Below are 27,067 nucleotides of genomic sequence, written 5' to 3' on the forward strand. Positions count from 1 at the left end.
GGCAGTAGATTCAATGACACAGTTAGGCTGGAAGATACCATGAGGTTTTAATAATAATCTAATAACACTGTTCAACAAAAACAACATACACATGTCTCTCACAGAGACATAGAAACACACACCTCTTCCTCCCGCACAGACTCTGAGGTAGAAAATAACACCGCCTGAAGTATAAAAAAATACTCAACAGGCTGAGCCATGGCCCAGACCACAGGTTCACAAGGCACCTGGCTGAAAGGTCGCCCCTTGAGAGCGGGGGCAGAGGCTGGGCCAGCTGCACTCCAGGCAGCTGGGCATCCCTGCCTTCTAGCATGAAACCCTGCTCTCAGGTAGCTGGAAAGGGTAGGGGCTGAAACAAATGGCAGCTGATCTGCAAAGAACAGAATGATGCTCCTGGCACGTAAGAGGCCTTTGGTAAACATCTGCTGAATGAATTGAATGACTGGAGGGGGACAATTCCAAAGAATAATCCTGGAGGTTCTGGGGCCTTTCAGCCCTGGGCAGGGCAACCAAGGGTGAAAGAGCACCTCCACCAGTTATTTCAGAGGTGGCCAAGGAGGTAGAAATGCCAACACTGGGATGCTCTGGCCTATGTGGGTGGGGGAAGAGTGCAGTGGAGGGTCTCTTCTTTCCTCCCAAAGTGTTTCATACATAACCGGGGCCCTCGACCCAACAGGGCCCAGCCCTTCTCATCTAGTTCTCCTCCTTGATGGCGGACCTCTGTCTTAACTCAACTCTCGTCTCCAGTACCTGGCACAGATCAGGCATCAAGGGCTCATTGAGTGAATCAAGGCCCATAGCAGCATTAGTAGCTTATCTTCATTCTATTAACCGATTCCATCTGGCCTCAAGTCTCCCTGGCTGGGTCTGACCCTGCCTCAAAGGACGCCATTCACCTCTCCCTTCCATGGCAAAACAGCTTCATCTCTTGGCTTGGGGAAAAAGTTCCTAGCCAGGTGGGCCATGCGTCTGTTCTGCGGGAGCTGACGTTCCTCAAGGGAGCGGAGACCCCAAGTCCCGTCCACCTGGTCAGGCTCCCAGCGGCGGCTAGGGTGCAGCCAGCAGTAGTAGGCCAGCCGCAGAGCCAGCCCCAGAAGGAAGCAGACGCCGGCCACAGGCAGCAGGCTCTGCAGCAGGCGCCCGCTGGGCAGCCAGGCACTCTGAGTCGCCCAGGCCACCACCAGGAGAAGGCTGTCATTCAGCAGGAACACCAGGTGGATGGTGGCGCGGCCTCGGGTGTGGCCCTCAGCCACGTTAAACCAGGAGAAATACAGGATGGTGGCCACAGTCGCCCGGTACAGCCACTCAGAGTGGGGCCCTGGCATGAAGTCCGTGCCCTGCAGCCAGACCCAGAAAAGGAACACCAGCCACAGGCCCAAGAAGTGCAGGGCCACGTAGCGGGGGAAGAGGGCTGAGAAGAGGGCCACGACCAGCACCCGGGGCCACAGCAGCAGCAGGTTCCACAGGAAGTAGATCACGGAGGCGCCCACTCCCAGGAGAGGCTTGGCAGGGAGGCAAGTGCGCAGGGCCCGGTGGTAGTCGAGCAGCGCCCACGAGATACCCACAAAGGACGTACAGATGCTGACCCCTGTGAAGAAGAGTGGACAGGTGAGCCCTGTGGGCAGCCTGCAGGCGCTCCCCAGAGGTGGTGGGCACTGTGGAGGGCTTGTAGCCACGCTGCGGTGGGTATTAGAGCTCCCAGTTTGTTGAAAAGTACAGCTGGAGCACAGTAAGTTCACACAACCCTACCAGAGCTCCCATCCACATGGGAGTCTGTCCTTCACCACAAACCTTTCAAGTGCTACCCCTGTTACATTCTTCAAGGATGAGACTGTGTGACAACACTCTCATCAGCACCACCGCCCAGCATCGGGTACCCCCTGGGCCTCAGCCCCACCCTGAGCACATTCCAAACCTTCCTTTCCTTGAAGAGTCCATGCCTTTCTTGAATCGGAACCCCAGCAATCCAGTTCCCCTTTTCTTAATCTCAGAAAGGGAAGCAGGAAATCCCACAGGGTGACGACAAGCCTCTAACTGAAGCCGCCTCCTGGGGGCCAGAAGGGATGTCCCTGTTACGTGGCTGGAACAGCCCATACCCTCCTCCCTTCCACCCTCGGACCAGGCCCTGGTTTTGATTTTCCAAGACATCCGCCTCCCACCTCCTGGTTGCCCATTCTAGACTAGAAGCACCAGGCCCTCCAAGGAGGGCTGGAAGCATCTCTCGACAGCTTCCTCCCTGGCTGCCTTCCTACCTCATTCAGTCAACAGATGTTCTCTGGGAACCTGCTGTGGGTCGGGAACCCACTCCCAGCCTGGAATCAGCTCTGTGGCCTCTCTAACTACCCCACCCTCAGGGTCTCTGCCTGCCTGATGTTCCTCCAGCTGCCCCACATGCCGCATTCTCTGACCTGACAAGCTGTGCCCTTGCTTATTAGGGAGACCCATCCCTATTTCCTCTGGCCTACTCCTCCTTACCCTGCAAGTTCTGGCTTGACTATCCCCTAGAGTCACCCATCCTGACACCATCCCACCCATCTCTGCCGTGCAGGTCCTATAACAACCTACCTCTGTCTGGAGTCTTATTTCCTTATCTCTGAGCTCCTTCAGGGTAGAAAACAGATTTTGCCCCCCGGGGACCCCTCAGCAGCCTAGTAGCTGGCATATAGCAGCAGCTGAAGAAATGTTCGCTAAACAAAAGTTGGGAAAATCCACTTCTTCCCTCAGTTTCCCATCCCCACCAGTCCATACACACAGGGCAGATGGTCTCCACTTAGCCCTGGTCCTGGATACCCACTGGTCTCAAACAGACAAAAACCCAGCCATCCCTCAGAATCCACAGGGGATTGGTTCCCCAAATCCACAGGCGCTCAAGTCTCTAATATAAAATGGGGTAATAGGGTTGGCCCTCGGAATCTGCAGGAGCAGAATCCACGGACAGGGCTGACGGTCTGTACCCAATGACTGCTGTGCGTCCCAGGGAGAATCACGTCACCTTTCAGCCCCTCTTTGCTCACGTGTAGAGTGGAGATAGAGGGTGCTGTGAATGTAACGACGATGATGTGGCACTTTGCACCGTGCTGACCAACAGCAGGGGCTCAATCGAGACAGCTGCTAGTACTGTTTTGTTTTTCGCCAATTAATATTGCAGAACCAGATGAGCAAACGGAAAGGACCCTTGAAGATGGAGTCCAACTCCCCAACTTGCACGACCGTGGAAACTGAGGCCAGAGAGTGAAAGACTCTCCAAGTCCCGCAGCGAGCAGTGGCAGAGCCGGGACTGGCTCCTCTGGAGGCTGTGCCACGTGCAGCAGCAAGTGTGCGAGGGTGGAGACGGGAAAGTGGAGATCCTGAATCAGATGTGAGCTGGAGTCCTAACTTGGCAGCCAGCTGGCATGTGACCTTGGGCAACTCACTTCCCTAAAAACCCTCTCAAAGCTGCTCATTGCACAAACCTCTCCTGTGGTTTATGAAGCCACCTGCTTTCTTCCTTTTCAGATCACTCCACTGGCTTTACTGTAACTGCATGCTTTACAGTCTGTGGTCCTGGCAGGCCAGGGGCTGTGTCTGTCTGCTTATTCACTGTGGTGTCTCTAACACACGGACAGGCACGGAGGTGCTCCATGGAGACTTAAGTGTACAAAGGTGCTCAATAATTTCTCTGTTGATTAACTGATTTCTTATTAGACATTAGGCACCAGCATACATTATCTGTTATGTTCAAACTAGTAAAAATACTGTAGACTTATTAGGCACTAGGCCTTCTATGCATCACTTCACTTAAAAACTTTTCATTCACCTTATGAGGAAGGATCATCGACTATGTCCATTTTACAGATGAGAATAATAGCTCAGAGAGATAGAGTCCTCTTTGTCCAAACTCAAGGCTGGAGCATGACTTTGGATTGGAACTCAGACCTGCCTCTCTAAAGGACATTCCCCTATTTTCTAAACAGCCTTTATGAAAAAGAGAAAAGCTTTCTGACGTTTGTGGGCAACTTTCCCAAGGCATGAAGGTGCGGGGGGTTGTCGGGGAGTGGTGGGCAGGGGTGGCTGGCCTTGGGCCTGACACTCACACTGGTAGTACTCAGCGCTGCCGCTCTGCAGGATGATGGCCAGCACCAGGGTGAGCTGCGGTGTCGTCTCCAGGAAGGTCTCGAAGAGTCGCAGCATGCTGATGTCCAGGGAGAGGAAGTCGGCGTAGGCCACGTCAAACTCAGAGGGGACCTCCTGCCGCCACACCAGCAGCCCCTGCTGCAGCCCCTGCACACACCTAGGCAGCACACACGATGCCCCAAGGGGCCTGGTTAGCATCCAGTGGCATTCTTCCTTCTCTCCCCACTGAATAGATGCAGACAGGCTCCAATCCTGGCTTGTCACATACACGCAATGGGACCTTGGGCAAGCAACTTAACCTCACTGAACTTGTTTCTTCATCTGTGAAATGGGGATAGATTACTGCTCCTGCTCCTGCAGTAGCCACCATTCCAAGCTCATCACTAACCTTGTCCCATTTCCTCCTTTACAACATCCCCATTTTATAGATGGGGAAACAGGACCAAAGAGCGAATGAGCAGTGGAAACAGGATTTGGACGCCAAGCTGTCTGAATTTGAAAGATGTACCATGAAAGTGCCTAAAGGGATCGTTCTCAAATTTCAGCAAGCCTAAGATTTTCTCATTGGAAAAGACCCTGATGCTGGGAGGGATTGGGGGCAGGAGGAGAAGGGGACGACAGAGGATGAGATGGCTGGATGGCATTACCGACTTGATGGACATGAGTTTGGGTAAACTCCGAGAGTTGGTGATGGACAGGGAGGCCTGGCGTGCTGCAGATTCATTGGGTTGCAAAGAGTCAGACACGACTGAGCGACTGAACTGAACTGAACTGAAGAATTTCTTAGGATCCTGTGGGGAAGGGGAGCCATGGAGAGCTTCTGAGCACAGATGAGACAGGTCCTACTGTGCTATAGAAAGAGCACCCAGGGATCCATTGGAGAGGCCTGCCCAGAGTGATGGGAGCAAAGACGGGGCAGAGTTAAGAGGGTCCAGAGAGGTCTTCCCTGGTGGTCCAGTGGCTAAGAATCCGCCTGCCAATGCAGGGGATACAGGTTTGATCCCTGTCCGAGGGAAGATGCCATACGCCCTGGGGCAACTAAGCCCACGCCCTGCAACTACTGAAGCCTGTTTGCCTAGAGCCCGTGCTCCACAACAAGAGACGCCACCGCAATGAGAAGGTTGTGCACCGCAACAAAGAGCAGCCCCTGCTCACTGCAACTAGAGAAAACCCACACATCAAGCAAGGCCCAGCACAGCCAAAAATAAATAAAAATTTTTAAATGAGAGAGAGGGTCCAGAGGTTGCACAGGCAGACCTAAGTGACCCACTGGCCTGAGGGAGGTGGAGGATGCACCAGGATCTTGCCTGCCCAGAACTGATCTCAGTTGGTTCTTGGGAGGTGAACCCACTCACTCATTTCAAATTCATTCATTAGACATTTAGCCTCACTTCTCCTGGATGGTCTTGACAACATGCTAAGAGAACAGACATGCATGCCCAGGTTGGGGGTTGTTCCCCAGTGCCCTGGCAGAGGCCTTGGCCTAGTCACAGGCTGGAACAGAGACCGTTTCTCAAGTAAAGCTCAATACAGTCTGTCCGACTCATGCTCAGCAAAAATAGAAGATGCATGATGCAGTTATCGATTCAGGGCTCATTGCAGGCTGCCAGGACTGTAATATCTGTGCCCCTTCGTGTTCATCAGGGGTGTTATTGATGCCCGGCCAGTCCCTCAGGTGAAACTGCAACATTCAAAGTTCCTCTCGCCCACTCCTGGAGACTCAAGGCAAGATCTGGACATCCTGACTTTGTCGCATGACTCTGACCCCTTCGTTTCACTTTCCCCGTCTCCAGATGGTCCTGCCACTTCTGAAAAGCAGCACAGCCCACACACAGATTTTGTAGGCTCCCCCCACCCCCGCAACCCCTGCGCCCAGTCCTGCCTGGCTCCAGGAACATACATGAGGCAGGCCCCATCTCTGCCCTCTTGCTTGGCTCTGGGGGTGAGGGGTGGGGTGGGGAGCAAGTGCTCATGGAGAACACAGCTGGGGAAGATAAGGTGGGGGCACTGGCCGTGAGGGACCAAGTGCTGCTCTGGGGGTCAGGGCTGCTCAAACTGCCAGGTGACCCAGCTAGCTGATCATGAAGTGAGCTGACGCTGCTGCTCACTCTGCACGGGGGCAATTCACAGGTCTCATTCCATTAAGTCCTTACACTGGGAGCCTCTGGAACACTGAGTAAACAGATCTGGAGGAGGGTCAAGTGACTTGCCCAAGGCTCCGACCACAGCTAAAAAAGAACTGCTGGGTCCCACTGCCATTAGAACAGAGTCCGCCCCGGCCAGGAGCTGCGCCCTTCACGACGGGTTTCTCGCCACACCCACCTCCGGATGACAACCTGCTTTTAACAGAGGAGGGAACTGAGGCTCTGAAAAAGCCTGGAAGGAGGCCACCGGTGGTAAGGCCAGAAGTGGATCCCAAAGGGCCTGACTCCAAGTCGTGTGCCTCAGTTTCCTGTCTGGGTCCCTGTTTCTTCACTTGTGCCAGGAAGCTCGAGTGATGAGCTCTGAGGGCCGTCAGCCGGAATTTTCCTCCATCAGAGGCCAGGAGTTTACCTGGTGGGAGGGGCGCCCTCTAAACTAGCAGGGGCTTAGTTCCCTCTCCTGGGTCGCAGTCCTCTCCTCTCCGCGCCCCCGTGTCCCAGAGTCAGCCCAGCAGCAGGAGGTGACGTGACCTCCGTTCCCCCTTCTCGCTCCCCAGGGGCGGGGCGCTCACCTGTACAGGTAACCCAGCTGGAGGAGATGCAACAGCGCCAGGTGCCGGCCAGGGGGCTTCGGCGCGAGCGGGCTGGAGACGTCGGAGCGCAGCCAGATCCAGCTGAAGAGCTGCAGCGCGACCGAGGCGAGGCCCAACAGCGCCAGCACCAGCGCGGCCCACAGGTAGCGACCGCTGAGCACATACTGGCTCGCGGCCCACAAATCGGCGCCCAGGTCGATCAGGAAGGCGAGGGTGCCCAATATTCCAAGGACTAGGTCCCTTAAGAGCACGGCGCGGGGCGACCAGGGCATGACCCGCGAGCCTCTCCCTCCTCTATTTGGGCTGAGGCCCGCCCTCCCGGCCCAGAGTCGCAACCCGCCCAGATGCGCAGTGGCAGGAAGGAGGCGTGCACAGCCCTCGGGGCCGCCCAGGACCGGACCGCTGGGCGGGACTTCCCTGTCCCGCCCCGTCCGGGGAGGAGCGAGGCCCGGAGACCCCGCGGCTGGGGCACCCGCGGTCTCAGTGCTCTCTGGCCCGGCAAGCTGCCTAGGGCTTCCCCGCCCCGCCCCCTCCAGGCCCCGCTGAGCCCAGAGGGCCCCGAGAACCGCTAGGCCCGAAGACGCACCGTCCGAGGTGCAGTGTAGCAGGCTTGTTTTATCCTGGAGGCCCAAGGCGGAGAATATGGCCCGCAGATGAGCGCCCGGGTTAGAACTGCCTTGTCTCACGTCCGCACTGCTGCAAAACCAAAAGCCAAAGCCCGATCCGATCCCTGACTGGATACCTCGAGGCCGGGCCACGTGCCAGGGGAGACGGAGGGCACTGGGTCAGCCAGGCCCATCTTCCTGGCACCTCATTTTACTCGGATTATCCGAATAGGAGGAGGGGAGGACTTTCAATAACGGGGCAAGGGAGTTTTATAAACATGATTTATAAATTAATAACATGCATGACGAGCACAGAGTGTTTTGGATAAAACATGAAACGTGAAAGAAATGTGCTCCTGGTGGGACCTTCGGGGCTTCGTTTCCTGATCGTCTGCCCAGTCCCAGTTCATTCTGCTGTCGCGGGGAAGGGAAAGGATTGAAGAGTCCAGCTCTCAGGGCTGATGCTGCCTCCATTTTACCAAGCGCGTAGGCCGTTGGTCCCCCAAGGTCAGGACAAGAGCAGCGCGCGCAGGCCCAGCAGCGCCGCGGGCAGGAGCGCGAGGCAGGGCGCGGGCGCGACGCCGGGGGCGCGCAGGCAAGCGGCGTACCGGTCGAAGGCCACCTCGCGCAGCGCGCAGACGTGTTCGGCGCGGCACGCCTCGTCGCAGGCCCGCGTGTCGTAACTGACCGAGTTGTAGACGTAGTAGCGCTGTAGCGCGCCCTGGTCGCTGGCGATGCGGCCCAGCGCCGCGTGCATGGAGCGGGCGCCTGCGTCTGGCACCCCGTAGGCCTCGGTCACCCGGTACTCGAGCTCCCAGCGTGGCGCCCCCAGCGCATTCGCCTGGCTCAGGTTCAAGAAGTAGGTCACCATGTCCTGCAGAGGGGACGCGAGCCGCTGTCCACTTCCGCCCCCAACCCTCCACCTTGCATTTGATCCCGGATTCTAACATCTGCAATCACGACCACTTGTAGTATGCTTGGCAGACATCAGCTGGTCCAAACTCCTGAGGTAACTGCATTATCATTCCCATTTCACAGATGAGGAAACCGAGTCTTAAAGAGGTTAATTTATTTGGCCAGAGTCTCACAGGTGCCTGAGCAGGATTGGAACCCAAGTTGTTTACTCCATGGCCTGTGTATTTTCTGTTCACGGGTGCACAGAAGATTTTCAGTAAAGTATTTGCAGAAAGAATGGATAAAATGCAACCTAAAAGTAGTGGAATGCCTGACTGAGAGAGGTTATAGAATTGTGTTTTGATGGGGGCTTGGGATGCACCCAAGACATCTAGAACTCAGGTGCATTTTCTGGACTAGAATGTGGAAGGCTTATCTGTCCAGTGCTTTCCACCCAAGTTTGAGGATCTGCTTCAGATCAGCAGAGGTGGGGTAAGAGGGGCTGCTGTGTATGGATGCCAACTTTCTGCTAGGCATCTACATTATTTCATTTCACACCACCTGCGGGCCAAGTGCCCATGTGGCCAACAGACCATACTCTTAAAAATCCTCAGCCTGCTTCTACTCTAGAGTCAAGGACCTAGTGTCTCAGGCAGTCCCTGGTTTTGAATAGCCAAGGTTAAGTCTCTGCACCCACCTCTTTCTGGAACTCCAACTCCAACTTGAACATTCAGCTGCCTCCTCCCTTGGCATTTTCACTTGGATGCCATATAGACATCCCAAAGTTAACAGGAAAACCAGGCTTCTGATCTTCCCTCCAAAACCTGCTCCTCCCGCAGTGATCCCGTTTCAGTAAATGGCAACCTCATCCTTTTAGGTGCTCCATTCAAAGCCTTGGAGCCCTCGTTGCTTCCTCACTTTCTCTTCCACCCCTCATCCAGTCCACCAGCAAATCCTGTCCACTCTGCCTTCAAAATACAGCCAGGACTTCCTTGGTGGTCCAGTGGCTAAGAGTCCGTGCTCCCAATTAAGGGTCCCTGGATTCGATCCCTGGTCAGGGAACTAGATCCTACATGCTGCAGCTGAGAGTTTCTTCCATGCCCCAACTAGAGATCCTGCATGCCACAACTAGGACCTGACGTAGCCAAATAATAAAATTAATGCTTTGAAAAATAAATCCATCCAGGACCTAGCTCTCCTCATGAGCTGCTGCAACCACCCTGGCTCACACCACTGCCACCTCTCAGTGGTTGTAGTTGCCTCTTCACTGATCCCCACATTTCCACCCTTGCCCCCTACAGCCGGTTCCTCACCCAGCAGAATAGTGATTTTTTTTTTTAAATTCCAGAGTCTTACTCACAGCTGTGACATGACCTCCACTGTGACCCCCACAGGCCTTCTTGCCCCTCCCCACCAACACACCCAGCCTTCCTCCTCATTCGGCAGACACTCACGTGGCTCACTCACTGACTTGACTCAGAGTTCAGATGTCACCCTATCAGTGACACTTCCTCACCCCATCTACCTGACACCACACACACATGCACGTGCTCCGTAACTGTCACCTGCTGCCTCCTCACCCTCTTCTCTCCTTAGCACTGATTTCACGCCGCACTTAACTTTACTGTGTTTGTTTGACTGTCTCCCTCCGGTAAGGATGTCAGCTCCGGGAGAGCGGAGACATTTGTTCACCTCTGTGTCTCCTGAGCTTAGCACAGGGCCTGACACGTGGCAGGTGCTTAACACATTTTGTTGCCTACATTAAGGAATCATACTCCTTTGTCATTTCTGTAGTCACCAGCACAACCCAGTAGGTGTGGGATTGCTCGATGAGTAGGGGCCTGCTTGGCTGCAACCCAGTCAGTGTAGAGGAGACATGGGCAGCGGGCCTGCGGTCACACTGTGAGAGACTGACTGCCAGGCCAAAGAGATCCAACTTGTCTGGGAGGCACTGGGGAGCCACTGAAGATTTTTGAGCAGGAGAGAGACAAGTGCTTAAGAAAGATTAATCCCTTCTGCTCTGCTGTACCAGATGAGCTCCAGTGGGGCTGGGCGGGAGGCAGGGAGACCAAATAGGAGGCCCCGGCAGTGACCGGGGCAAAGGGCGATTTGGGGGAGAGCTGATCTGACCTGGTAGCAGGATTTGGAGGTAGCTCCAGGGTTCTAATGCTGAGCTCTCAAAGGGTGGAAGTAACTTGCCCTTCCTGAGGCTCGGGTGGATTAGCTGGGGAAGGTGGTGATCCATTTAGGTCCCTCCCCCACCTTCTCTGGCCCCAGCAGACCCAAGGCTCCTGACCTGCAGGCTCAGCGTAGCTCGGTCGTATTCAAACACCCGGATGCCTGGATTGTTGGCTCCGTTGACCACTCCAGGTAACGTGGTTTTCCACGGGGTGACCCCAGGTGTAAGGAACATGACATTGATGGGGGCACCTTCCAGGAGAGAGACAGTGGAGCTGAGAGTTTGATGACCGGGGGAGGGAAGTGGGCTGGCCATTGCCCTCCAGGGTGGGTACCTGCACCGTCATAGAACATCCGAAAGCTGTCGGTGTGGTGGTGCCCAAAGAACTGCCCTGCGATGACTCGGTGGTGCCTCTGGACCACCTTCAGGTACTCCTCGTTGAAGCCCTCCCGGAACCATGCTTTGTTCCGTGTTTTCTCAAAGAAGCCCGGGGGCACGTGGCCGATGATGTACACCTATGAAGAAGGGGTACCCAGCGGGGGTTCAGAGCTGCTTTCCCCAACTCCTCTCCACCCCTCACAGTCTACCCATCTCCCCAAAAGCAAGCGACAGGCTCCAAGGTACCTCCTCCCCCTTCCCTCTCCCAGGTGATTCTGGCATCTCTCTGTACTCAGCAATGAAGGTGCTGCATTTGCCCATACTATGCCTGCCACCCAAACCACCCTTCTCCTGTTCACTTCTGTAAATTCTGACGTTACTGTTTAGTCGCTCAGTCGTGTCCGGTTCTTTGTGACCCCATAGACTGCGTAGTCCGCCAGACTCCTTTGTCCGTGGGATTGCCCAGGCAAGAATACTGGAGTGGGTTGCTATTTCCTCCTCTAGGGGACCTTCCCGACCCAGGGATCGAACCCATGTCTCCTGCATTGGCAGGCGGATTCTTTACCATTGAGCCATCTGGGAAAGCGAAAGTGAAAGTTGCTCAGTCATGTCTGACTCTTCGCAATCCCATGGACTATACGGTCCATGAAATTCTCCAGGGCAGAACAGTGGAGTGGGTTGCCATTTCCTTCTCTAGGAGCCATCTGGGAAGCCCTCTGTAAATCCTGCCCATGCTTCAAAACCCTTCTTATGAAATCTTTCTGATCCTTCAGATGAGTCTTCTCCTGTTGGAGAGCTCAGGCACTGTAACCAAAACTTCCTTACTTGGTTTATAACCTCTGCTGTGTAGTAGTAACATGTGTTCACATCTTGCATTCATTGAGTCCCTCAGCTATAATGACAGTGCCTGGGCCCTTGGCCCCCACTGCAAGAGGTAGAATGGTGGGGTGGGGCAGTGGTGGCTGGTAAGGAGGGCAGTGAAGAGTGTGAGCTTTGGAGACAGACCACCGTTGGATACCAGATGTGTGTGACCTCTCTGAGCTTCCGTTTTCTCATCAGGAAGGCTACCTGACCGGTGCGGTTTTGAGAGTTCATATATCCCTATAAAGCACTTAGCAACTTATCTGATGTATAGTGAGGACTCAAAAGCACCAGCCATGAGATCCTGCCGGGAGGCACTGGCCAGAGCAGGGACTCAGGCAAATGAGACACAAGGCCATTCATCGGGGGCTGCCAGCCCAGCAGACTAGAGCGACACACCTCACAGAGGACAAAGCGGATACACCTCACAGCGGAATAGATGGACACGCCTCAAGGGCAAGGCATGTCTCTGAGGTCTGGCCCACACTGTGGCTGCAGCTGTGCTGGACGTGGCCTCTGGAGACTGGGGTTCTAGCCTCAGTGAGTGAATGATAGTCTCTCAGGCGTGTCCGACTCTTTGCGACCCCATGGGCTGTAGCCTGGCAGGCTCCTCTGTCCATGGAATTCTCCAGGCAGGAATGCTAGAGTGAGGAGCTGTTTCCTACTCCAGGGGATCTCAGCCCCACCACTCTGTGTGACTTGAGACCGTCACTGCCCCACCAGGAGCCTCACAGCACAATGGGTCCCAGCCTCACAGGCTGTTGTGAGGATGGAAGAAGCCCTCTCAGGTGCCAAGCTGATGAGGGACCCTCTGTGTCGTGAGCATCTTGAGTGAGTGGGTGTGAGTCTGTGCCAAAGTGGGGGACTTGTTCAGGAAGAGACCCCAGGGAGGGAGGAGAGGAGCAGGGAGCCCTTACCATTTCCCCAGCCTGGGATGCCTTGGTCAGCACTTCGTCCAGCCACTGGAACTGCTGGCTGGGGTCCACCATGCCGGCCGTCTGCTCATTGCTGCTGTAGTACAGGTTGGTGTTGAGGACCACGATTCGCCCAGCCCCGCTCAGCCCTGGCAGTTTCTCAGAATAGAAGGCACCTAGGACATCACGGCCATGGGGGATCTGAAGGGGTCTCTTGCCTCCAGGCAGACACACTCTGTCCCCTGTTACTTCACTTGCCCACCTTCTCCTTCCTTGGCATCCCCCCTTCCCTTTTTTCCCACAGGATGAGCATCATGGGTAGGACCAAAGGCTCTGGAGCCAGGCTGCCTGGGTTCAAGTCCTGGTTCTATCCCTTACTACCTGTGCCACTTGGGGAAAGTTCCTTAAGGTCTTGATGCCTCAGTTTCCTCCTCCATAGAATGGGAATAACATGGGGGTGTGTTTATCCCTCTGGATTCACTGTCAGCCCTTCTCCACTCAGCTCTCTGCCCCAGGAGCAGTGGATTAAATCAATGGGCTTCTGTGCTACTGAGGGAAGGAATGAGAGGAGGTCGGGTCTCCTTGGGATGCTGTGTCCCCCATACCAGTGATTCTCAACCTGGTGATTTTGTCCCCAAGGAGACACCTGGCAATGTCTGGAGACATTTTTGGTTTTCACAATGGGAGATGTTACTTGCAACTAGTGGATAAAGGCCAGTGATGCTGCTGAACACCCTACAATGTACAGGACAGCCCCCCCCCCAACAAATTACCCCTCCCCAAATGTCAACAGTGGCAAGGTTCAGAAACCTGGCTTGAACCAAAGGTCACTGCCCCTGCAAGGGCTATTGTGAGGAATCTAGCAGTGGACTGAGGGCAGTGCCAGGCACACAGAAAGTGCTCGAGGAATATTCACTTCTGATTCTCATTAGTGCTGTGTGGTTAAGAAGATGGGCATTGGGATCAGCCCTGGATCCTGCTCCTGAGGTCGCCTCCTCTGTTGCCCTAATGGTCCAGGAGCGACGAGAATGAAGACAGAATACAACATCTGGCTCAGTGGCTCAGTGGCTCAGGGGACCAGCAGCCTCTATTGGACTGAGGTGCAGAGTCCACTCTGAGTCCAGTTTTTATTCCTGACTGCAGACTACAAGACTTTCTCAGATCTTATCTTTCTCAAGACACATGCCATATCAGTTGAAAGTGAAAGAAAGTGAAGTCACTCAGTGATGTCCTACTCTTTGTGACCCCATAGACTGTAGCCTACCAGGCTCCTCCATCTGTCCATGGGATTTTCCAGGCAAGAGTACTGGAGTGCCATTTCCTTCTCCAATATCAGTTACATACTCCTAAATATCATGGGCTACACTGAAATAGTCCAGATCTCCATGTGTTTATCCCAGGCCATTCCCTTCTGGGCTAGTCTCAGGAACAATTAGCAAGCGCATAGACAGCATTCATGCCTGACAGCGAGCATTCCAACGTCCATGCTTTTATGATCCTAGTCATAATCCCTTCTGGGTCTGGCCCTGGCATTTTTAACAAGGCTATAATTCTAAGAAAGACATGAAAAATAATCACCAATATAGTTTCTCTGTGAAGTTTCTCAAGGCTGTGAAAGTAGGTTATTAGGAATTTCCACTGCATCCTCTAAACTAGGTGACCTTGGCCAAGTGACTTAGTATATTCAAGCCTCAGTCTCCTAATCTGTAAAATGGGGATAAAATCAGTTCCTATTTCACAGAGGTGTTGTGAAAATGAAATTAGATCAGTCTTTGGCATAAAGGGCTCCTTACAGTAGCACATGATGTTAGTACCTTCTTTGAAGAGAGTGACAGATTCGTTACTAAGCCAGGGTCGCCACAGCTCTGCTACCTGGTTGTAGATATTGTTGCTCCCTGCAGGTAATTGGTTTTTGGGGTGAAAGTCATGATTTCCCAAAGCAGCGTAGACTTTAGTATCTGGGAGGAAAAAAAGAAATATAAAAATATATATGGAGGACTTTCCTGGTAATCCAGTGGCTAAGACTCTACGCTCCCAATGCAGAAGGCTGAGGTTCAATCTCTCGTCAGGGACCTAGATTTCACATGCCGCAACTAAAAAAATCCTTCATGCTGCAACTTAAGATCCCACGTGCCGCGATCAAGATCAAAGATCCCTCATGCTGCAACTAAGACCCAATGCAGCCAAATAAAATCTGGAAACGCTGAGCTCCACCAAAAGAGGTCATAGAATTCCCGTGAGGAATTGTCCACAGAGCCAGAAGTCATAACTATAACTGCCTGGGAAAAGAAACTCCTCTGTAATATAGAGGCAAGCAGCCATAAGCATTCATTTAAGAGAAAACACAGATCCTTGGAATCCCAAAGACAGATGAGAAGGGAGGGACCCTGTCCCAGTTTATAATCAGATAAGGTGGGGGTTCCCAGAGAAACAGGACCAGACTTGGCTTTCTTGACCTAAAGTGAAAGTGAAAGTGAAGTCGTCTTTGTGACCCCATGGACTGTAGCCTACCAGGCTTCTCTGTCCATGGGAGTGGATTGCCAGTTCCTTCTCCAGGGGATCTTCCCAACCCAGGGATTGAAGCCGGTTCTCCCACATTGTAGACAGACGCTTTACCATCTGAGCCACCAGGGAAGTCCTATTTCTTAACCTAACAGAAGGTATTTTGGGCCTAAGCCATTCAGGGATTTAAGCCTGGCTCAGTAATAAAGATCTTAAGGGAACAAAAGGACAGACCTTGTTATCAGGGAAGAGAAGAAACAGGAGCAAGATAATGAATCAGTTGTAAAGACTTTTAGTTCTGTTTCAAAGGTAAACATTAGCCTAAAGCACTTTCTCGAGCTGTTTTATAGAATTTAACCCCTGCAATCTCAAAAATGACAGAATGATCTCTGTTCATTTCCAAGGCAAATCATTCAATATCACTGTAATCCAAGTCTATGCCCCAACCAGTAACGCTGAAGAAGCTGAAATTGAACGGTTCTATGAAGACCTACAAGACCTTTTAGAACTAACACCCCAAAACAGTGTCCTTTTCATTGTAGGGAACTGGAATGCAAAAGTAGGAAGTCAAGAAACACCTGGAGTAGCAGGCAAATTTGGCCTTGGAATACGGAATGAAGCAAGACAAAGGCTAATAGAGTTTTGCCAAGAGAACACACTGGTCATAGCAAACACCTTATTCCAACAACACAAGAGAAGACTTGACACATGGACATCACCAGATGGTCGACACCGAAATCAGACTGATTATATTCTTTGCAGTCAAAGACGGAGAAGCTCTATACAATCAGCAAAAACAAGACCGGGAGCTGACTGTGGCTCAGATCATGAACTCCTTATTGCCAAATTCAGACTTAAATTGAAGAAAGTGGGGAAAACCACTAGACCATTCAGGTATGACCTAAATCAAATCCCTTATGATTATACAGTGGAAGTGAGAAATAGATTTAAGGGACTAGACCTGATAGACAGAGTGCCTGATGAACTACGGGATGAGGTTTGTGACATTGTACAGGAGACGGAGATCAAGACCATCCCCAAGAAAAAGAAATGTAAAACAGCAAAATGGCTGTCTGAGGAGGCCTTACAAATAGCTATGAAAAGAAGAGAAAGGAAGAGCAAAGGAGACAAGGAAAGATATACCCATTTGAATGCAGAGTTCCAAAGAATAGCAAGGAGAGATAAGAAAGCCTTCCTCAGCGATCAATGCAAAGAAATAGAGGAAAACAACAGAATGGGAAAGACTAGAGATCTCTTCAAGAAAATTAGAGATACCAAGGGAACATTTCATGCAAAGATGGGCTCGATAAAGAACAGAAATGGTATGGACCTAACAGAAGCAGAAGATATTAAGAAGCGGTGGCAAGAATACACAGAAGAACTGTACAAAAATGATCTTCACAACCCAGATAATCATGATGGTATGATCACTCACCTAGACCCAGACATCCTGGAATGGGAAGTCAAGTGGGCCTTAGAAAGCATCACTATGAACAAAGCTAGTGGAGGTGATGGAATTCCAGTCGAGCTATTTCAAATCCTAAAAGATGATGCTGTGAAAGTGCTGCACTCAATATGCCACAAATTGGGAAAACTCAGCAGTGGCCACAGGACTGGAAAAGGGCAGTTTTCATTCCAATCCCAAAGAAAGGCAATGCCAAAGAATGCTCCAACTACCGCACAATTGCACTCGTCTCACATGCTAGCAAAGTAATGCTCAAAATTCTCCAAGCCCAGGCTTCAGCAATACGTGAACCATGAACTTCCAGATATTCAAGCTGGTTTTAGAAAAGGCAGAGGAACCAGAGATCAAATTGCCAACATCCGCTGGATCATCGAAAAAGCAAGAGAGTTCCAGAAAAAACATCTATTTCTGCTTTATTGACTATGCCAAAGCCTGTGACTGTGTGGATCACAATAAACTGTGGAAAATTCTTAAAGACATGGGAATACCAGACCACCTAACCTGCCTCTTGAGAAACCTGTATTCAGGTCAGGAAGCAACAGTTAGAACTGGACATGGAAAAACAGCCTGGTTCCAAATAGGAAAAGGAGTACATCAAGGCTGTATATTGTCACCCTGCTTATTTAACTTTTATGCAGAGTACGTCATGAGAAACACTGGGCTGGAGGAAGCACAAGCTGGAATCAAGATTGCTGGGAGAAATATCAATAACCTCAGATATGCAGATGACACCACCCTTATGGCAGAAAGTGAAGAAGAACTAAAGAGCCTCTTGATGAAAGTGAAAGAGGAGAGTCAAAAGGTTGGCTTAAGGCTCAACATTCAGAAAACTAAGATCATGGCATCTGGTCCCATCACTTCATGGAAAATAGATGGGGAAACAGTGGCTGACTATTTTTTTGGCCTCCAAAATCACTGCAGATGGTGATTGCAGCCATGAAATTAAAAGACGCTTACTCCCTGGAAGGAAAGTTATGACCAACCTAGACATCGTATTAAAAAGCAGAGACATTACTTTGTCAACAAAGGTCCGTCTAGTCAAGGCTATGGTTTTTCCAGTGGTCATGTATGGATGTGAGAGTTGGAATATAAAGAAAGCTGAGCGCTGAAGAATTGATGGTTTTGAACTGTGGTGTTGAAGACTCTTGAAAGTCCCTTGGACTGCAAGGAGATCCAACCAGTCCATCCTAAAGGACATCAGTCCTAAATATTCATTGGAAGGACTAATGCTGCAGCTGAACTCCAATACTTTGGCCACCTGATGCAAAGAGCTGACTCATTTCCTGATGCTGGGCAAGATTGAGGGCAGGAGGAGAAGGGGATGACAGAGGATGATATGGTTGAATGGCATCACGGACTCAATGGACCTGAATTTGGGTAAATTCCAGGAGTTGATGATGGACTAGGAGGCCTGGCATACTGCAATTCGTGGGGGTCGCAAAGTGTCGGACACAGCTGAGTGACTGAACTGAACTGAACTGAACCCCTGCAACCACTAGGTCATGGGGTCACAAAGAGTCACCTGTCACTAAGACAGGACTTAGCAACTGAACAACAAAAACGATCACCATATCTACTGAAACCTAAGGGATGATAATATTGACCTTTTATGACCCTCATAACTTTAATCAACCAAAGCATGGACTCTCTCAACTTTGCCCTAATTGTATATTGAATTCTCCTGCTCAGGCCGTTTCATGAATATATGCGTATATTCACATCTCCCTAGCTTAAAACTGCCCCAATTTTACTGTTCAGGGAACCACTGATTTGGGAAAGATTCCTGGTGTTCTCCTTATTTGTTGCAAGTAGTAAATCTTTCCTTCTCCTGACTTTTGGCTTGGTTGTGTCTTTTGGCCTAACACCCACCAAGAGTCAAACCTAGTTTTGGGGTAATAGGTTTTTGCTGTGTCTGTGTGCTGGACACTTCTAGAAGCTCCTCACAAGCATAAACTCCGTGAGGGCACCACCTGGCATCATGTTCATGACCAAGTCCCCTATCCCTAGAATGCTGTCTCACCCCTAGGAGACACATTTATTGACGGACTAAATGAATGAATAGGTTACCTTATTTAGTCCTCGCACCAGCCGTCTGGGCAGGTACCATTATTTTCTTCTCGAACACCGAGCACCCAGGGTACGGCCCACCTGGAGCGTGGCAGAGCCTGCACTGGGGCCCGAATCAGTTTGCTGTGCACACCCGTGTGCACCATCAGCCACAGTGGAGAGGCAGGGGCCAGTGTCCACAGCGACTCTGATGAGGAACCCAGGTGCACGTGGCAAGAAGGACTTACAACATGGAAACAAAATCTCAAATTTCAGCCTCTTCCTCCTCTCCAACTTGTTGCTTCAACTTATTTATCTTTATGATGGGGAGTGTTCTGCTTGACCCATGTTGCTACCATTCTCAAATAAGATTAGGCCTTGTTTCACCTCTTCCAATTTGTTCTCATTTTAACATCTCTACCAGTGGGCCGTGTCTTACCATTGAGGCCAGGAGAAAGCGCTGTGTCATACTTTAATGGACAGTGTTTTGTTTTGTTTTTTTCTTAGCAATACATAAAACAATGAAACATCTTACAGTCAATGGTATCTCAGATTTAGGAAATTCAATACCTCTGCAAGCATGTTATGAACTATAAAATCTTATCATTTACACTTATACATTAAATCATAATAATAAAGCATTTTCTTATCCATTATTTCACTTTTATTCCTGAAGCCGCATGTGGAGCAAAGAAAAGAGCGCTCAGAGTAAGATCTGAGTTTGAGTCCCTCCCTAGGAACTGACTAGCTTTGCCCCATAGATTTGTTATCTATACACTGGGAATAATACCTGTTATTAAAGTGCCCTGGTTTGAGCCTGTGTGCCTGTGTGTTAGTCGCTCAGTCATATCTGACTCTTTGCAACCCCATGGACTGTAGCCTGCCAGAATCCTCTGTCCATGGAATTCTCCAGGCAAGAATACTGCAGTGGGTTGCTGTTCTCTTCAGAGGATCTTCCTGACCCAGGGATCGAACCTGGGTCTCCTGCATTGCAGGCAGGTTTTGTTTTTACCGTCTGAGCCACCAGGGAAGCCCCAGTGATTTCTGCTGGAAGGTTAACTAGCCCAAGCAGGTCTGAGTTGGTTGAGTCGAGGTATGTAGACTAGAAGTGTCCAGTCAGCTTCTCTGCACAAATTGATTTACATTGAGGGAAGGAGGTGTCAGAAAGGAGGCTGCCTCAAGGACAGATGTGGGAATTGTGGGGTGGTGGTGGGGTCCCTCCTGGAGCGAGAGTGGTAGGTATGAGATGTCCTCAAACCAGGATCTGCATCCCAAACCTTGCCTGTTTCCTTGACCTCAAGGGTCACATTTGTCTTCAGTAAAACTGAGGCAGTAATAACACCTCTCTCTAGGATTATCCTGACAGCGAAGGAACTAGGGCATATATACAATATTCTCAGAGGAGGCCTGACACAGCACTTGATACATAGATACAGGACTTCCCAGGTGGTGCTAGTGGTAAAGAACCCGCCTGCCAATGCAGGAGACTATGAGAAACACAGGTTTGAGAAACACGGGTTTGAGAAACGCGGGCTTGATCCTTGGGTCAGGAAAAGCCCCTGGAGGAGGGCATGGCAACCCACTCCAGTATTCTTGGCTGGAGAATCCCCACGGACAGAAGCGCCTGGGGTGCTACAGTTCATGGGGTGGCAAAGAGTCGGACATGACTGAAGCGACTTAGCATACACACGCATAGATACATATAATTGTTCTTGCTGCTATTACCTACTTTTGTTATCACTATTCTGTATCTGGGTCCTGAGAGACCCATGATGAAGACCTCCAGAGGAAACAGCTGTACCAGAACCCCAGGGCGATTGGGGTAGGGGTGGGGGTTGGGACCTAGGCTCTGCTTTCACAGGCCTCCCACTGGCAGGCCGAGAGCCTGACTCAGACTCCAGGATCTTGTGTTTGGCACCGCCTGCTTAAAGCCATTTTTAAGGACCATTAGATGGGGCCCCCCACCACAGTCTTCCTGTCAGGTCCTGCGGGGCTGCCGCCATAATCACTCACAGTCCTGGCTGCTTGCCCAGGCTCGGAAGGCCTTGGATGCACCACAAAACAGCACTTTGGCCGAAAATCTGCATCTCCCAGAAGTCCCAGCAGCCAAGATGGTTTGAGAAGAGTAGATGGCCATTCCAGGGCCATAGCAGGACGCAAAGGCTGTGTGCAAGCCCACGTGAGACTTACCCAGGGACAATGCCTAAAAGTAACTGTAGACGCCTTGAGAAGGGGCTGTAAGTCTGGTGTTATACAGGCAGGACAGAAACCAGTGAAATGTCAGGCATTTCCATTAATGAAAAAGAAACAGGTCCAAAGTGGAGTTACTTGTGCAAAACCCTAGGTCAGCAAACCAAATCTTAACCAAGTTAATACCTAACCTAACTGAAGTTTCAGCCTCTCCCAAGAATGTGACCTTTAAACAGTCAATATGGAATTAACATAGGGGGCACTAGTGAGGAAATCTGTTGGACAGATCCCACCTTTCCCCTAAAGGAAGGTAACCTTGCCCGAAACAATCCCTGTTTGCTAGAATCTTTCTTTCTCCTCCACCCTCTTCTGTCTGTAAAACCTTCCATTTGCACAGCTCCTAGGAGCCCCTTTCCTTTTTTTTTTTTTCTCCCATCTTTTTTCTCTCTTTGGCTGTACCACACACCATGTGGGATCTTACTTCCCCGACCAGGGATTGAACTTGGGCCCCGTGCATTGAAAGCACAGAGTCTTAACCACTGGACTGCCAGGGAAGTCTCTGGAGCTCCCTTCTGTTTTCTAGATGGGATGCTGCCTGAGTCATGAATTCTTGAATAAAGTCAAATAGATCTTCAGATTTACTCAGTTGAATTTGGTTTTTAACACCATTAATAGGATTCTGTGTGTATTCACAAGTGGACAAGCTCTCATTCATGTTCCTTACAGTGTTCCTGGAAGGTAAGACCTGATTGCTGTGAAGTGCCTGGTGCGGGACCTGGCCGGCAGCCATCATCATCGTGGGGGAAGGTCATTCCTTTGCACTTTGGTGCTGTTTTCCTCCCGCTGTGCCAGGCACTGCCTGGGTGTCAGGGAACATTATGGGGACCCAGGACACAATCTTACCTGGAAAGGCCTCCCTGATGAGCTGAGTCAGCTGCTTCACAATTTGTAGCACGGCCACCTCACTCAGCCTCTCATTGGGCACGTGTGGTGTGTCATCACTGCAAAACACAAGCAGCTCAGGAAGTGGCACAAGGAAAAGAAGGGACAGCTCCACCGTGAGAAACCAGCCCTACCCAGACCCAGCTGCAGGACTGGGCCTCAGACAGCTACTGAGAAGGAGGGACCGGGCTGGAGCTGGGAGTCACACCGGACAGAGTTTAAGCCCTGGCTCTGCCATTAACCTGCTGCGGGTCCCTGGGCTGGTTGTTTAACCTCTCTGAACTTCCATGAGCTCATCTGTAAAACAGGGACAATATGGAACTTCAGAGCATCTGTGGGGCTTCAACAAAGAAAGTTCCAAAATCTCTGTGCCGAGTGACTACAGCCACGAAGTTAAAAGATGATTGCTCTTATGAAGAAAAACTATGACAAACCTACACAGAGTATTAAAAAGTAGAGACTTCACTTTACTGGGAAAGATCCATATACTCAGAGCTATGGTTTAGTTGTGTACTGATGTGAGAGTTGGACCATAAAGAAAGCTGAGCCCCAAAGAATTAATACTTTTGTGGTGTTGGAGCAGACTCTTGAGAGTCCCTTGGACTGCAAGGAGATCAAACCTGTCCATCCTAAAGGAAATCAACCCTAAATATTCATTGGAAGGACTGATGCTGCAGCTGAAGCTCCAGTACTTTGGCCACCTGATGCGAAGAGCCGACTCATTGGAAAAGATCTTGATGCTGGGAAAGACTGAAGGCTAAAGGAGAAGGCAACAGAGGATGAGATGGTTGGATGGCATCATTGACTCGGTGGGGTGGAGAAGCCAATCTGAGTTCATTCCTTGCCCCAAGGGTTCTAAGGAGTTTGGATCTGCCTTCATAATAAAGCAGCTGGATGTACTCTGGCAGGTCCAGGGCCTGCCCCAGGACCATTTAGCCCCCACCCGACCCCTCATTTGACAGACCTAAATTCCTGGATCCATCTTAGAAAGGTGCAGCAAGAAGGAAGAAGAAGCGGGAAGGGAGGTTTGAGGAAAGAAGGAGGAAGGGAGGTTTGGAAGTGATAGGAGCCCCCACAATCTAAAGCCTGAGGACTCTGCTGGACTGAGTGCAGCAACTGTGCCCCGAGACTCCCTGGGGAAGTTAACTAGCTGAATCATACGGAGACCACTACTGGCAGTCCACACTGGCTCACTTTGTGCCGGGTACCTGCCGTGTGTTGAACCCATTTCCACTCATTTATTCTTCATAATAACCCTACAGTGGAGCTTCTATTGTTATCCCATTTGACAGATAAAGAAACCAAGGCACAGAAAGGTGAAGAGTCCTGCCTAAGAGTATACAACCAGACAGTGGTGGAGCCAGGGTTTGAACCAGCCAGCCCGGCTCCAGAGTCTATGCTCACATCCATTACATCCTACAGTGTCTCTTCATGAGGACAGCAGGAGGGGCCTTGGAGCCCCATCCTCCCTGGGGACAGGCTAGGAATCCAAAGACATCAGAACAAAATTCCATTTTCCCCTAGTCTGGAAGATTTAATTCTGTGTGATAGAAAACATATTCAAATGGTACAGGTTAATCCCCAAGGGATTGCGATTCTCCCAGGAGAGGCCAAATTTCTTAGAAACTGAAGAATTAAAAGGGGCCCTAGAGGTCCACTCATCCAATGTCATAACCTTTGCAAGTCCCAGAGATTTCCCAGAAAAATCATGCTTTTCTGTTAAAGGATGGTGAATTTCTCAGAGGGAGCATGTCTTTTAGAATGTTACTCATTTCTCAGGGAGCAGGGGGCCAGAGTCATGGCCTAAAACTCACTTTCTCCTTCGATTGATTGCTGAGCCCCGGGAAACCAGAACTGCCCAGGCTTCCCTGAGAGACGGTCACATTTCTTAAGAGTCCAGCCTTACTCCACCCACTACTGTCCATGTGAGGGTCATTCCGGTCACTCCCATGTCACAGTGAGTGACAGCTAGGGCCGTCGTGGGTTTGCTCCACCTTATGGAAGTGTCTATAGAGGCTAGAAGAGGGCGTGGGAAGCCAGAGCTCCAGCCAGCCCTCTTCACCTGCTCTCTAGCTCACCACTTCCTACAGGAAGTCCTCCCAGTTTCACCAGAGGGAGTCAGGTGCCCTGTGAAACTCCCCAACCTGCTCAGTGCCCCTCTCCTTGCTGGGATAGCATGGTCAGCGACCTCGTCTATATCACCCAGGAAACCTTGAGTTCCCTGAAGGAGGGTCGGGGTCCCTATTATCTCTGTTCCCTCATGTCTGCCCAGGGGTGAGCACAGGGCAGGCTGATCTACCAAGAGAGGGAGGGAAGGGTCAAGTGAGTGAAGGGGGGACCACGAGTGCTGAGGGAAGTTGAAGGACTTACAGCAGTATCCTTGGAGGAGTAGCAGAAATGGCATCGCTACGGCTGAGCTGAAGTTGCCCCTCACGCCCTCTCTTTGCAGGCCAAGCTCTGACCAGGGAGGACCCCCAAGGCCAGACAGCCCGGGGTGGCCCACAGCTGGCCAGGACACTTGGTCCCTATGCTGACCCACCTTCAGCCCTCCTAACTTTCTCCTCTCCCTGCATTTGGGTCTCTGAGGCTTGCAGTCCCTAAACTCTGGTGGGAGTGGCAGCAGGGTTCATCCCCCGACTTGAAATCCAGGACTTCCCCACATGCCCAAGCATGCCATGACCGTGTCCCCAGCCTCAGTGAACGCCAAGTTCTGCTGAGTCTGGGAGACACGAGGTCAAGGGCACAGACCCTGGAATCAGCCAGGCCCAGGCTCCCATGGACAAGCTTTGAGTTTCATCCTCTCTGCAACAGGGCTGGTGTGAGGACTAGGGGAGATGGTTTGGTGCAGGTGCCAGGAGGGCCGGGGGCACTCGCAGTGGCCAGGGAAGGGTAGCTGCGGTGACGGCTCTCACCCAGTCCAAAGGATGAAGTCCGGCTCTGGCTCGATCTCCTTCATGGCATAGATGGAGGAGTTGATGAGGATCCAGGGAGAATCACAGAGGTAGTCGCCCCAGGGGCCTGCGTTGGACACCGGCTGGGAGCCTGCAGACGGGCATACCTGGAGAGGATCTTCAGACACCTTGTAGTCAGGGTCCAGGTGCAGGTCAGAGATGTGCCAGAACTTCCCTGCAGGGACAAGGAGACCCCTCTAATATGGGTTCCTCCCTGAGCCTGGCTGGGGAGGGATCAGGGGAACCCTGGGGTAGGAGAGGAGTTTACACAGGTGAAAGGAAGTTTTCTCCAAATCCAGGGCTGGGCTTGCCCAGGGAGGTGCTGAGCAGAACAGAAAATAGGCTTGGTTCTGTCCCTGACCTCTGACCTTTGACAAGACCCTTTCTATCTCCCCACATTTCAGTGTTCCCAGCAGCAGGAGGAGGGATTGGACTGTATGACCTTCAGGAATCCTTCAGGAGTTCTGTGTAGAGTGCTTGTTTTAAAGTAAAGATGAGTTAAACACCCAGGCTCTGGAACCACGTATTAGCTGTGCGACTCTGGGTGAGATGCTTCACCTCTCTGAGCCAATAACTAGAGCTAAATGTTATGCTCTAGGGAAATATATACAAAAATCTGGGAGAAGGCTTACACACCAAAGGCATCATAAGATCTTGCTAATTAATACCAGCAAAAAGCTGGGGAATATGTGTGGAAATAAAAAAGAAAGAAGGCTGAGCACCAAAGAATTGATGTGTTTGAACTGTGGTGTTGGAGAAGACTCTTGGACTGCAAGGATATCAAACCAGTCAATCCTAAAGGAAATCAACCCTGAATATTCATGGGAAGGACTAATGCCAAAGCTGAAGCTCCAATACTATGGCCACCTGTACAAAGAGCTGACTCATTAGAAAAGACCCTGATACTGGGAAAGATTGAAGGCAGAAGAAGGGGATGACAGAGGGTGAGATGGTTGGATGGCATCACTGACTCAACGGACATGAGTTTGAGCAGGCTCCCAGAGATAGTGATGGACAGGGAAGCCTGGCATGCTGCAGTCCATGGGGTCACAAAGAGTCGGACATGATTGAGCTACTGAACAACAAAAATGTGTGGAAATGGTGTTTATGAGTAGTAGACCAGAAAAGGTGGAATGTCATTTCAGACTGGCTTGAATTTCTCATTGTGGGCCTACTTGTTAGTGACTCTGGATGTAAGGTGAAACGCCAAGTCTCTAGGTGTAACACAAAGAAGGGGATCTAAAGAAACGGGCTTTGGAGTGGCTTTCTCATCTGCTGCATCCAACACAGGGCCTGGTGTAAGTGGCTTCAACGATGCCTATTGAAGGAGAGGTTGAACAGGTTTGGCCTCTCCCCTAATTCCTGTTTCCAGAGTTTCCTCACTTTCCACCATTGCTCTCACTTCCTCCTCCACTTTCTGTGTCACTCAGCACCAACAGTCAACACCCACCCATCCCAGTAAAATGGGCCTGGGCCTGGGAGTCTGCCTTCTATCGCTTTCAGGGCTGGCTAGCCAGTCCCCGCTCTTTCCACCCTCCCTGCCTCCCTCCCCCAGTGACTCTGAACCAAAGGGAAAGTCTGGACCCTGATCTCACTCCTTGACGCTTCTGAGCTTTGGCCCACCTCTCCTGATGTAAACCTGGTCTCCAGAAAGAATCAGAAACTTGCTCAAGCCAAGGTGCACACGACTGATTAAACAAAACGTGGTCCCTCCCACGATCATTATATAATCATCCTCCTCACAGCCCTGAAGGGATTGATCATTATCCCCTTTCCATTTTGGTGATAAGGAAATGAAAGTTCAGAGGTCAACATGCTTGAGATCACATGGTAAATGCTGGGGGCCAGCGGCGGGGGTGGGGAGGGGGGGAGTCCCCTGGCTCCCTAATCACTCCCAGGAAAATGTGATTGCTAAGGGGGCAAAATCAATGCCTTTTATTTTAACTCCTTTTGTAGATCGTCTATGCCTGCATTTTAAGTTTTCACCCTAACTGAGAGTCTCTGTTTATAACGGGGGAAGTAAAACTTTTCACATGACTAGTGATCACTAACATATTTGAAATTACACCTACAGGGGCAACATCCTAACGCAGAGAAAAGAAAGCAACCATCCCATTTCATCAAGAAAGTGGGCAGAGTTGGGGAGCTTTCCTGCCGGTGGCGGTAAGTGGGTCACACCTGCTTCCAGTCAGGCCGGCCAGGTTGGCTATGGAAGCTTGAGAAACTTTTTCCTTCTGTCTGGCACGTGGGGCCCTTGCTTCCTCTGCAGACCATACAGAGGTCATCCGTTTGC

At 51.2% G+C, this 27,067-nt stretch overlaps 2 protein-coding genes across 2 annotated transcripts in view; both read right to left on the reverse strand.

Moving 5' to 3' along the window:
- Positions 1–346: 346 nt before the first annotated feature.
- XKR8 (XK related 8) lies at positions 347–7,119 on the reverse strand. The gene is made up of 3 exons (XM_068969205.1): positions 6,827–7,119; positions 4,074–4,270; positions 347–1,588 (listed from the first exon to the last, which is right to left on the reverse strand). Exons 1-3 carry the CDS (start codon positions 7,117–7,119, stop codon positions 879–881), a joined length of 1,200 nt encoding a protein of 399 aa, XP_068825306.1. The 3' UTR covers positions 347–878.
- Positions 7,120–7,960: 841 nt separating this feature from the next.
- SMPDL3B (sphingomyelin phosphodiesterase acid like 3B) overlaps positions 7,961–27,067 on the reverse strand; it is a 31,069-nt gene continuing 11,962 nt past the window's right edge. Inside the window, exons 2-8 of the mRNA XM_068969165.1 lie at positions 24,736–24,949; positions 21,785–21,882; positions 14,493–14,636; positions 12,682–12,854; positions 10,860–11,040; positions 10,643–10,776; positions 7,961–8,326 (exon numbers count right to left, since the gene is read on the reverse strand). Coding sequence (XP_068825266.1) covers positions 7,961–8,326; positions 10,643–10,776; positions 10,860–11,040; positions 12,682–12,854; positions 14,493–14,636; positions 21,785–21,882; positions 24,736–24,949 — 1,310 coding nt within the window. The remainder of the gene's footprint in view (positions 8,327–10,642; positions 10,777–10,859; positions 11,041–12,681; positions 12,855–14,492; positions 14,637–21,784; positions 21,883–24,735; positions 24,950–27,067) is intronic.

This window comes from Capricornis sumatraensis, chromosome 3 (genome assembly GCF_032405125.1).
Source record: "Capricornis sumatraensis isolate serow.1 chromosome 3, serow.2, whole genome shotgun sequence".
Classification (NCBI taxonomy): Eukaryota; Metazoa; Chordata; class Mammalia; order Artiodactyla; family Bovidae; genus Capricornis; species Capricornis sumatraensis.

What these genes read in the sequence shown, in the direction of transcription:
- XKR8 (XM_068969205.1), bottom strand. Translation starts at nt 7,119, where the DNA reads ATGCCCTGGTCGCCCCGCGCCGTGCTCTTAAGGGACCTAGTCCTTGGA. An exon ending in CAGCTGGGTTACCTGTACAG is followed by an intron (nt 4,271 to 6,826) that starts GTGAGCGCCCCG and finishes TGTGCTGCCTAG; the next exon opens with GTGTGTGCAGGGGCTGCAGC. An exon ending in CAGCGCTGAGTACTACCAGT is followed by an intron (nt 1,589 to 4,073) that starts GTGAGTGTCAGG and finishes TCTTCTTCACAG; the next exon opens with GGGTCAGCATCTGTACGTCC.